The sequence below is a fragment of the Tachypleus tridentatus genome, chromosome 11 (assembly GCF_004210375.1).
Source record: "Tachypleus tridentatus isolate NWPU-2018 chromosome 11, ASM421037v1, whole genome shotgun sequence".
NCBI lineage: Eukaryota > Metazoa > Arthropoda > Merostomata > Xiphosura > Limulidae > Tachypleus > Tachypleus tridentatus.
This window is the reverse complement of record NC_134835.1, coordinates 64,923,330-64,936,293: the sequence shown is the minus strand read 5'-3', so window position 1 is coordinate 64,936,293 and position 12,964 is coordinate 64,923,330. Positions and strand designations below refer to the sequence as shown.

The following is a 12,964-nucleotide window of genomic DNA, read 5'->3' as shown; positions in this document are numbered from 1 at the left end:
TTTCATGAAATAGGTAGCGGGCTTGATTTTCAAAACAAAATGCACATTAACATGCCACTCTAAGCATGAATGACTTGACTGTGTATATCTTATGACAAATAACATATTAAGTTGTTAAAACACAGATATTTTTAGTATGTTACTATTGTTTTTCTTTATGTAACAGAACATTTGTTTCCCACAAGAGAACAAGCAAACATTGACATTTAAAACTTTAGCATAAAATTTAAGGTTGTGTAAATGTAAGTAAAACTCTGAAAGTATTGTTTGAGAAATGCTCTTAATCTCCAACATTTGATCACTGTAATATATTAATAAAACTAAATCATTCAGGTTTTCTACCTATTCACAATAAAGTTCTCAAAGCCAAAAATGTCGAGTACACCAATAGAACGTCTTGTAGGTGAGTTTATGTGTTTGGGTTTGTACACAGCAGAGTTAATTTTCTGAACAATCCATATAAACATGCGTCCATAAATTCCTTTTACAAAGGCATCTCTGACATCTAATGCCTGTGATGAGTTCATTGTAGATACTACAGAATCTCCTTGTGCAAATATTGTCTTTGTTGTCAAGGCATCAATAAGATGTTGAGTATTAACCTGTAGTAAACAAAATATACATATATGCATAAAATAAAACAAGGCAAAATAAAAACAAGGAAAAACCTACACTACCATATGTTACTGTCAAACAGAAATAGACTTCGAATGGATATTCATATTAAATTGGAGGGCCACCTCTGCTACTCTCCCTAATTTTAAACTGATAGACTTGAGGGAAGGCAGCTATTCAACCACAAACCTTGCAGTTCCTGGCTACTCTAATTGAATAGTGAAGTATGGCCATTACTTTTTTAATGCTCTCACAACTTCTTTGTGTGGAACACAAATTAGGATGCAACAGGATGCAAACCATGGACACCTAGGTTCAGAATCTGGCATGTTAAACAACTATCTGTAAACTGATGTAAATAATAAAAATGGTGCAGATTAAAGTATGTTAAGAATGTTTCTCATAAAAAAAACAAAAAACCTTTGTGTGTTATTTGCATCCCATTCACACATATATGTTTCTTATTTTATTCTTTACTGAATATGACTAAGTATATTCTCTAATCAAACACAATAAGAATTTTTAGAAGTTTTTCTTGATAAACATTTGTAAATTTATCCATCACACTCTACTACATATGAAAAAAAATAAATTAATTTTTTAACAAAATATGCATGTGCCTTTAAGATATGATAAAAACCTACGTAGGTTATAACATAATTGTTCTGATGATTTTATCACTATCAGCAAAATCACCAGTGGTTCATGAAATTCCTACAAAAGACCCATACAAGAATTTCTATAAAAATATTTTATTACCTCTAAAAGTTTTGCAGAGCTGGTGGCAGCTTTAGAATTGGTAATCTCAGTAGCATCTAGGTTATTCACCATTGTTGCTAAATAAATATTAGTAAAAACAAATAATATTATTTTTTCCAACATTTTATCAGAATAAATTACAAGTAACTATATAGAAGAAGTTGTTTTAAAATTATAACCTATGAGTGAAATTTACATAATGTAAGATAAATTATACTTTTAGTCTAATCTATTAAAAATATAAATTCTAGTTCACTTTTTACTTAGAACATAAAATATTGCTGAGCTTGATCTCTTGCATTTGTAAGTTAAATAAAATTAAATTGTAATTTCTTTATCATATATTTAAAAGAAAGGAAAAATTATAAGTTTTGTTATTAAATATATGAGCAATAAAACATTAAAATATAAATAAAGACACTAAGTTTTAGGGCCAAAGCATGGAGGCTGAAAATATATTTCCAATGTATATTTACCTCTACTAGCATAACAGGAGCATGACACACATTCTGATGCTGGTTACTATATATTATTCAGTCTAATCAGAAGTGTGGATGAATGGTGGGAAGTGTTAGTAGAGGCAAATACCTGTTTAGACAGGGCACATGTTTGCAAGTTTGCAACCAACATCACCCACTAAAGAACCCAACATCTGAGTAATGATAGGCAGGGAAATCCCCATGTAGTAGTTCACTCAACTTAAAAATCAAACAGGGTTCTAGTTCTTCATCTATTTATATGCATTACCAGAACTTACCATTTATGACTCACAGGTGGTACGTCAGAGGTACATCAGCCAATTAGTATACATATCAGTCAGTTCAGCTCTTTACAGTACTGAAATCTCAAGCCACAGCTTGAGGGAGGAGGGATACTGGGAGTAGCTTGACCAACTAGTTAATTGTGTCCTTGGTAGGACAAGAACTCCATACCAACAGATACACAAGAACCTATGTTGATTGGTCCAACCCCAATCCAAAATCTACCATCCGAGAACTAACATTCAGGAGATGGTAGGATAACGGTCCCAACTAGAGTTGCAATCTACATTTTGATGGATCTGCTCCAGTTTATGAGCCACTGGGAGGATCTACACCAGCAGAACATCACTGTCCTATTCTCTACTGAATGGGTGAATGTGTGGAGAACCATATTAATATCTTAATCTAGCAATACTGTAGCGGAAGAAGGATGACTGATCCAGAAGTCATGTAACAAAAGGGAAAAATGGGATAGGAAAAATTTTGTAGTATCTGGCCAAAACAGCACGTGTTGGACAAGGTTGCTTAATATCCTGTTATGGCAGATACTGAGAAACAATTATCAAACAGTCAGGTAAATTTTTGCAATATGATGTATGGAAGATTGTTAAGGAAGGAAACAATGATGTAGTGACCAGTATTGAAAGGTTTGGCACTTACTCTGATGAAAAAAGTGGAATTCTATGGGACACAAATGATACCACATGTGTAGATAGTTCTGATCTCCTTGCAAGGAACTAGACAAAAGCCACACATTAAGATGGAGTGTGGAAAGTGTAAGATGAAAAACTGGTAATGAAGATCGACAGAGAAGTGTAGAAGAGGTGTCTTGATGAGTAACAATTTCACTGGTCATAGATGAAGAGAAACAGGCTGGACCTGACTTAAGTAGTAGTTGAAAAAGACTCCTAAATGAATAAGGTATTTCATAAGTGAAAGAAAGGACTTCTCCACCTGGATGATCTATTCTACATGAACTGCTTCACGTGCAACTGGTTTGGATGGAGCCAGAAAAGGTCATTCATTCATAAAATAATGAAAATTAAGATCCTGGGCATGGAGTAAACAAGGAAAGACCCTGAACACTCAACAAAATACATTAGGTGTTGTGGAAGCTCAATGGGCAGCAAGTGAAGCTGGTAAAACCGACCTTGTGGACAAACTGAAAAAAATAATGCATGATAAGTGGGGTAATAGGAATGAAGGGGTGTGCATCTGCAACATCTGCCCTTATCATCCACAGCAGAGTAAGAAAAGACTCCCTGAAGAAACAAGAAAGTGCTATGAAATGATTAAGCCGATAAAAATACATCATTAGATGCCAGTCCCTGCACTCTTTTGAAACAACAAACAGGCTGGAGTAAAAACTTGGAATGAGTGGTAAGATAATGACCTTGAGAAGAAGAGACTGAAATACTTCATAGAGATGTAAAATCATGAGTGGGGGACAAAAAGGATCTGTTGATGATAAAGGAGGAAAAGAAGTGAATGAAGAGATCCTCAAACAGCAGTTGAAGAACCCAAGAATTCGAAATTAACTCCTGCTAATTGTGAATAAATCTGGTCAGATGGGCACTTACCCTGACAGAACCCACTGGAAAGTCATCAGTACTGTTGGAAACATGTTTCTATGGTGAGGAATGCAATGATTCACTGCTGAACTCCTGGAAATTGAGAAAGGTTGAGAAGGTGTGGAATGGGAAACAGTATTAGGTTCAGGAGCAGATGAAGGCTGAAATAACTTGGAAACTAAAAAAGAAATGGAAGAATGTTCTCACACAGTTTCCATTTGTGAATTCAAGGACTAAGTATATCTCCAAATTGAGATTTGTGTAAATATGTTGCCATTCTTAGGATCAAAAATAAGCAGGAGTTGGTTTACCTAGGATCAGAGTAGCCATGTTTAGATGGAAAAAAAAACTGAAGATGAAAAACATGTTAACCTTGAAAATATGAAGGTGTGGATCTTATCCAAAAATCCTGCAGGGAATCAGTGAATAGCCTTGGTTAGGAGGTGAATGATAGACAGGTACCTAAGGATAGAGGTTAGGGTCAGTTGGACTCTGGAAAATTGGGGCTGGGAGAACCTAACTGGAGAATCAGGATCGATTTTTGCTGTGTGTTACTGTGTTTTAAATTCACTTTTAATTACAAGCTGATTTTAGTTTTATTTTACACTCATTTCATGATCACCAACCAGGAATAAATGTAAGACAACTGTTGAATACAAAATATGCAGAATTTAAATATATTCACTAAACATCATTGTACTTTCTCTTTTTTCCTATCGTATATTTCAAATCTCTCAAGATGAAGCCATTATTCTTTTAAACCAGAAATATCACAATATGATCATATGGTGCCAAGTATCAAAGATTATTTGTTCATTGATGAAACGTTAATATTGTAAGCTCAGATGAAAACGAGACTCCAAGTGAAAGTTATGAGAATAATGATGAAGAACTACATTTGCCAAAAAAATAAAGAAATGCAATGGTTTATAACATCAAAACAACTGTCAACTGGGAAAAAGTTATCTACAAATGTTTGCAAAGAAAAAAAAAAGGTCCAACTAGATGTGCAGAAAGAAATACTGACAAAACATTATCTGTATTCATCAAAAACAATATTATGCACAAAAATACTTAAATGGAGAAATAAGGAGGAATAGGCTGTGGAAAGAAAAACTGAGTACCTGAATTTCAATAAACTGGATTGTTTCTTTTGTGTGGTGGTACTAGCTGATGTTTATAAACCAGAGAACAAAGTAATTGAACATTTATGGAATTGGAACACTGGTAGATCAATTTTTTTCAAAAGCATTGGCATGTAATTGATACTATTAGATTCCAAAATAGGTCCAAGTTGATAATTATTTTAAAAAAAGGCATACAAAGAAAATAATTGATCATATAAATGTTAAATGAATAGGCTGTGTGTGGGCTTCAAATTGGCCTATGCCTGGCAGAACAAGTTTTGTATACTCTGCACTTTTGAAGAGTTTTTCACATTACTCATCATATTGCTAGAAATATACCTTGGGTAGAATTCTAGAAAGCCAAGGAAGTTCCTGATAATTCTGAACCAATAGGGGTGCAACAAACCGTCCTGATACATGTGACTCCCTCTATTCAATTCTACCAAACTATCACTTTGACCTTAGGTAGAAAAGGAACTACCAGTGTTTAGTAGGGAGGAAGGGTAGGAAGTGTTAGAGAAGATAAGAACCCATAAGAAATATACTTTCAGTATAGGAAATTAATAAGTTCCGGGATCATACATATCTTCTTCTGATATGGAGAGACAGAATCCCACATTAGAGTAAATGGAGGAACAGTAGCAAGGGATAGGAAGAAGTATCTTTTGAAAGCATCCAATTAACATCCCTGAAGTACAATCTCGTTTGGGAGAAGAACACACATAGGAGACTGGACCACTTCTATACCAGGGACACTTTGCCCATTTAGGAAAGAGGTGACACATACATCAGCATAAAAAAGGAGGAGCACAACCAAAGAGGGAGAGAAAACTTGGTAGGTTGAAATCCAAACTCCAGTATACCAGGATTTCAATCCTACTGATGAAAGGCTGTGCATACACAAATATTGGGAAAGCTAAAATGGATGTGATCCAATTGTAGGGTGGCTATGGCATGATGCAGCCAGTGAACTCCACTTCCAAAACCAGGTGGTACTGGGAATAGAACCTCTGAACCCTGATAAGAGGATGGTTCACAATGGATTCACCTCTAGATAAGTAGAATAGAAGTATATACTATGCAAACCAATATATGAAATGAGCATGTGCACCAATCCACAAATAAACCATACATCTAGGAACCCAACATCCAAATCTTGGTAGGGAAAGATGTGCCAATATGACAGGTCACATGAAACTCAATCAAACCAGCACTCACTGCAAAACATCAGCCTTAAGCAGTGAAAACTCCCTGAGGTGAACCATCAATAGGGGGGAAAACTATCACCCCAGTCAACATTATTCTCTGGACAGGGCCACACAGAATTTGGAGCACAATGCAAAGAAGTGGATTACCTCTAAAATTAGATAGTAACCATACCCTCCAGGTACAACCATGCAGAAGTTGGGTGCAACAATAATTTCTGGAATGTTACATAGAGGTGAAGCACATGACTGGAGAATTTAACACCATTTACACCAGCAGAAAACCACTGCCCTTCTCTCCACTAAATAAAAGCAACCATATTCAGGAGGGCTCCATGGTCCACCACTCTAGCAGCTCTGAACTGAAAAGTGGCACCAGAAGAGCAGGATGGTGAGGTAACAAAATGCAGTGGAATGCCCTGAGAAACGTTGACATCAGTGACAGTGCAACAGGTAACTACAAAAACCCTGTTCTGAAAAGCAGACCATCCCTTATTTATTCAATCAAAAGTATAGCAGAGATGGACAGTTATTTCCTTTTGCTTTTCCAATGCATGTTTATGAATTAGTAGGGTCCATAACAGGCATATTTTTGAAGCAAATAAATTGTGAGGAAACCTACTATAGAACAACAGTGAGTGTGTTACTGGTAGTGGTTATTACCCAGTCACAGCTGCACAAAAGTTTGAAGGATGGTGAAAGGCTGAAGGATTTTGGGAGCAAAAAAAAGAAACAGCTATCCAATGAAGACACTTTAAGATCTACACATAAGATATAGTCCACAAGCCTTACTGAAGAATTTCCTTTAATGGATGATAGAAGTGAGATGCCAGGTAAAAAAAATGGTCTGATACAAAGACATCTGAAAGTGAATAATTTGCCAAACCCAACTGGAAATGGTGGAAGGAGAAAATGCATGTATAGATGAACGATGCCAGGGAATGAAAAAAGTTGGAGTGGGGATCACTAAAGAAGGCCATGTGGGCCAGGTAACAATGAATTGTGCAAACTGGAGATAGAATGCTATTCATATGAGACCAGGAATAAAGGTGAAAAATGAATGGAAGTGAAACTGACAAAAAGGAAGTATGTCCTCATGACCTGCTGAAGTTTAGGGTAGAAAATATTGATCTGGATTAAGGAGGACATATGTGGAATGTAAAAAAGTATGTGAAACATACAGTTACAACAGAAAGTGTTTGTACCCCTGCATCATGAGTAGTTTTTTCCTCATAACTTAAAAAGTGTCATGATTAGGATAATGAAAGTATTGTGTATTATAAATATTATACTAACACACCTTTACATAAATTTTTATGTAAATTGAACGACAGATAAACTGTTTATAAACAAATAACCAAACATAGGAGGGGCAGAAAGTGTTCGTGCATCTACTTTAACAGTCAGTTGTGTAGCCTTTAAGGTGAATTACTTGGCACAATCTCTCTCATAGCCCTCCATGATCGTTTGACAGTACTTGACTGGTATTTTCTTCCATTCTTCTTTACAGAAGGTCTCCAACTCTTGCAAGTTTTTCGAATGACGCTGAGGAACCCTGGTCTTCAACTCATGCAAAAAGTTTTCAATTCGGTTGAGATCGGGTAACTGCAATGGCCACTCCAAAATGTTTATATGGTTCCTCTGCAACCAGGATTGCACATATTTCAACGTGTGCTTAAGGTCATTCTCATGCTGGAAAATCCAACGATGCCCAGGCCACAAGTTCTGAGCATCATTCTTGATATAAGTGCCTAATATATCAACGTACTCTTCTTTTTTCATGATTCCATTGATGCGGTGAAGTCTGCCTACACCAGAAGAGCTGAAGAAACCCCATAGCATGATCAAGCCACCTCCGTTTTTAACTGTAGGGATGGTGGTCTTTGGAAGATTTTATTCCCCCTTCTTACGGAACATATTGCGAACATCATTGTGGCCGAAAAGCTTGATTTTAGTCTCGTCTGACCAAAGAATACTCTTCCAATAAGTAAAGGGTTTATCTACATGCTTTCTTGCATATCTCAATTCTGCTTCTAAATGAACAGGCTTTAAAAATGGAGTTCTACAAGGACGGCATGCTTTGAACCCAGAAGAGTGTCACATGTTCGTAACTGTAGAGAGGCTTACTTCAACCCCAGTTTCCCTTACCAGTTTCTGTATGTCATTACGTGAGATGAATGAGATAGCCTACTAACTTCTCTGAGAACCTTCCTCTTAGTTCTCTCTGGAATTTTGGTGAGGCGTCCGGAACGAGGGAGGTTAGCAGTTGATCCTATAAGCTTAAACTTGGCAATTATGCTTTGAACAGTAGATTTCGGCACAGTAACTTGTGTAGCAATACCGGAAAGAGACACACGAGACTTGTATTTTACAATAATTTGGTTTTTTAAATCACTGGACAGTTGTTTCCTGTTCACCATGATGACCAAGGAGATAACGATGTAAATGGCATTAATTTGCCGGAAGTAAATTTTTTGCCTGCTAAATTCCAATAATTATGAACCCAGTGTCTGGTTCTGGAATGATATAATGTGGTTTATTTGCCAAACTAAACAAAATTGTTACGAGAATATCATTTTTTTTCACACGTTCTGAAATGTATGAACACTTTCTGCTCCTCCTATTTTTGGTTATTTGTTTATAAACAGTTTATTTGTCGTTTAATTTACATAAAGGTTTTGTAGATATGTGTTAGTATAATATTTATAATATAGTGTAAGTTTATTAGCCTAATCATGATACTTTTAAGTTATGAGCAAAAACTACTAGGGACGCAAGGGCATGAACACTTTCTGTCATAACTGTAGATCGTAAATATATCAAACTGATGATGCCCATAGACTAAAAGGAGTAGAAATAAGTTTGAATGGACATGTTAAACATGGACAAACTAAGAGAGTGGAAGGCAGAGAAGAACAATATTGACATTACACTCCAGAAGAACTCCATGACAAGGAGGTCTACAAAACTGGTAGGAACACAAAAGGTATGGTTGGTTCAGTCTTGAGGGAGAAGATCCACTGCCATGGCCTAAAGATGAGGAACTAAAGTCTAAAAAAAAGAGTTAACATGGTATTGGAAGGAAGTAGCAAAAGCATCCAGAGGAGGAGTATTCTATTGACTGCATAGCCACCTGAAAACCTGAGGGTTGAAAGACTGTTCTGTAGGATAAACCTGATGGGGTCTTGAAAACCAGTTCTCTACAAGGTAAAAAGCATCTAGAATATGACACAAAAGGATTGTTATAGGACACAAAAGTGGAACTGTTGAAAGGGAGCATGATGTTTCAGTTGGTATCAGAAGCAAAAAATGAACCAAAGCATGCCATACTGTCAGAAGTTTCTAAATGCTGATGTGGTAATACATTTTGATCTGAGATCACTGTCCAGAAGTCCCCTATTGATGTCTCCATGTTCCTCAACTTAGAGTGAAGAATTTGTGAGCAGATGCAAATCTGGACAAGGTGGAGGAAGCCTCCACTCTTGGAATCATGTTATCCTTGTTTACCCATCAGTGGAAATTGTTTGTAAGGGCAGAAGGAAGGATTATTTGGGAGTCCAAGAGCTCCCAAGCAAGTGTCCATTGGTCATGCAGAGTCCACTGACGAAAATCCATATGTGCCCAACTCAAAGTAAAAAGGGCTTCCAGAAAAGCCCAAGTCTGCAAAAGCAACAGAACTTCACATGGAGAAACAGAGGAAGCAAGTAGTGCATGGAGAAAAACAGAACAAAAGGTGAAGAAGATCAGGCTCGAATGAAGTGAGTGCTGAAAAATACACCCAGGTGGATAAAATACTTAGTAGATAAAAGGAAATACTTTTCTAATTTGATAATCTAACTAACAACTATCAGTAGCAGATGTGTGTGTGCACTGAGAAGACTTTAGTTTGGAATGAACTAACAGAAGCCAGTCAACAATGTAGTGGTGTAAACACAACCCTGAAGCAAGAATAAATTGGGCAAAGGTCTTGATTACCTGAAAAAATACATACAGTGATGAATCACATGCAAAAGGCTAAACATGAAACTGATACATAACCCTGTTGTGAATAAACTAAAGATAGCATCTGAACTAACAAGAAATAGGAATATGAAGATAGGAATTTGGGATATTTAGCATAGTCATCCTGGAAAATAAAACCATAAAAGTATGATAAAGGACTCCATGGTAACTTGAAGAATTTCCAAAAATTAGCAGAGGAAGGACAGAAGGATCACAGGATGCAAGTCCCTTGATATGTTTTGGAAACAATAAAAAGTCTAGAGCAAAAACCTTGAAAAGACTGGCTGACAAGCTGGATAGATCTCTGAGATAGAAGGATCTGCATAGCCACAGACAGATACAAACTGGTAGGAGAATCTGAGTTAATAGGAAGTAAACTGGTACACGAGATAATGGTGGTGGGGAAAGGAAATTAATGAAAATCCTTTTTACAAACACTTGGTCACCCAAGAATTAGTAACGAATACCTACCACAGGGAAACAAAATTGATCAAATGTGTTCCCATTGGAAAGAAAAGACCTGATAATAACAGGTACTGTTGGCAATGATGAATCTGATGTCAAGACAAACAATGAAAATTCAAACTCCTAGTGGTAGGAGCTGGTAAAGGATGGGAGATTAAAAGACAAGAAACAATTATATCACAGAATCCACATGTGATTCCTAAGATTCAGGAAAATCTTCAACAACAAACCAGTAGCGTAAAGGAACCATCTCTAAGTCACAAAGATAAGTTAAAATTAAACAAACCAAACCTGTAACAAGACAGCAATCTTTCTAATAAAATTGCGTGTAAAGTGATAGGACCAAATAGAACAATTGCCCTAATGCAGAGATAAGGAGGAAAATGCTATCTCCTCAAAACCCTTAAGGGGTTTGGTGGAGTTCCTCATATAAGAAGTATATGTTTGACAAGTACTGAAGGAGAGCTGTAAGGGTAAGATGAAAGTTGGGTAAATGGATAGGATATTACGGGACAGCCTCCACACTGACAAAAGTGATTACAACTGCTAGGAGTCAAGAAAGGGTTGATCAGCCTGCTGATAAGACAAATCATATTGATTATATGCCCATGGAGAATGAAGTATCCTAGTACCAGCCCTCAACTGAGAAACAAATTGTTTAGTATAAACCCTGACGTCAAGGAAAGGAAAGAGAACCAGGTACTCTAAAAGTAGATGTCACGTAACATGAAATAGACAGTATCATATTAATTTGTAATACAAGAAAATGGAATATACCTAAGAAAGCATATCTACAAAAACAGAGTTAGGCCTTAGCAGATGCCACAGGTGAAGAATGGGAAGGCATAGTAGGATGGAAAAGGCTGTTTAATTTCTCCTTGTCATGAATAGGTTCAAATGATGCAGTAGGAACCCAAACATTTTGGGGAGAATAAGGACAATTCATATAATAATCAATCTCCTGACAAATGTTAGCTGAAAAATCCTCAGTCCAGCCTCCCAGACTTTAACACTTAAATGGCAGCCATTATCAGTTGATGCTGCTACCTACAACATTCCCACTGTTAAAGGGTTAAGGCTGTGTACTGGAACTTGAAGAAGTGATAGAAATATCAGAAGTTGTGAAATACAAACTTCAGAATTCATCTAAAACTGCGAAGAAGTAAAAAAATGACAAAAATCAATAAACAAAGGTAAGTTATTTTGGCAAACTACTACTGAAAATTAACAGTAGTTAATAATTGTTTTGTAGAATCAAATAGGGGGTGTCACATGGATCAGGAGGGTGTGTTACGCTCCTATTGGTGTAGAATTGTTGCATGATGATTTATATGAAAGGTGCAGTGGAATCACATTGAGTTTGAGATATGTAGGAGTTCAAGGCCTATGGCATGAGAAACAAATATTTGCATACAGAAGGTAGATATGAAGGAGAATAGCTATCCATTTAAGAGAAGGTAATTGATAAACATGTGATCAACATTACTTGGTACAATAGAAAATACAGTCAAACTGTTATCTGAAAAAGTTTTTTGTAAAGGGATCTGGTAAATCCTCAATATCTTTTACTATAGGTGAATTGGCTACTGTAAGCTTCATATTATCCAAAGAATACAACATATTTCTGCTGCTAAGTATTGTGCATAACCAGTAAGAAATTTGCACCAATAAAGCAGCTAAGAAAAATAACAATGATCCTGGATTACTACAATACCAAAGATGGAATGATATTTCTGATTAAATAGTAAGGACTTATTCAATTAAAATAAAAACAGTTGTTAATTTTTTACATGTTAGCCATATTTACACAAATGCTTTTGTTTCGTGGACTCATCTTTATTTTTAGCTGCAATAATGGAAGATCACATGAAAATTGCCTATTTTCTGCAGATGTTACAAAAAGAATTAATTCAACAAATAAAACAATTGTGCAATAAAATCTTACATTATCAACTGCAAAATTAGAAATTAACATTACAAAAACAGTGTAATTGCTCTTAGAAAAGATATTGAGAAATGGACAAAAAGTGAGATCAATTGTGAAAAATAACAATATTTTTTTTATGTATAGCTTTATAATGTTACCAATTATGGTCTAATGATCTAAACATCAATATTCAAAAATAAAAGTATTGGGAAACTATAAAATGAGTAATTTTTTTTCTGTATAAATATACAGCCATATGGACCCTTCTTGTGTTAAATAGTATAAAAAATTAGATATTTGTTTGAGGGTTTGAATTATTCTAAGCCTATGTTTGATGATATAGGATGAAAAACCCATTAATTAGTGAGAACTACTTGCTGAAGCTGGCAATAATTATAATAACCAGTGTACATCATGGTAAATTTTATACTTTACAATTTCAGTTTGATTTACTAAAGCATTTCTGTAAAAAAAAACTCTGATAAGCCCTAGTTGTTTTAGAACAAATCATCTTTTATAAAAGCCATCTTAA

At 35.7% G+C, this 12,964-nt stretch overlaps 1 protein-coding gene across 8 annotated transcripts in view; it reads right to left on the bottom strand.

Annotated features, from left to right (window-relative positions):
* Positions 1-12,964, bottom strand: part of LOC143232331 (myosin-VIIa-like) — a 163,724-nt gene that overhangs the window by 80,824 nt on the left and 69,936 nt on the right. For all 8 annotated transcript variants that reach the window (XR_013017498.1, XM_076467609.1, XM_076467614.1 and 5 more), the window contains 2 exons: positions 1,375-1,451; positions 343-602 (listed from right to left, as the gene is read on the bottom strand). Coding sequence is in view for 7 of the 8 variants with exons in the window: in XM_076467609.1 (XP_076323724.1) it covers positions 343-602; positions 1,375-1,451 (337 nt within the window). In the remaining variant the exon portion in view is untranslated. The remainder of the gene's footprint in view (positions 1-342; positions 603-1,374; positions 1,452-12,964) is intronic.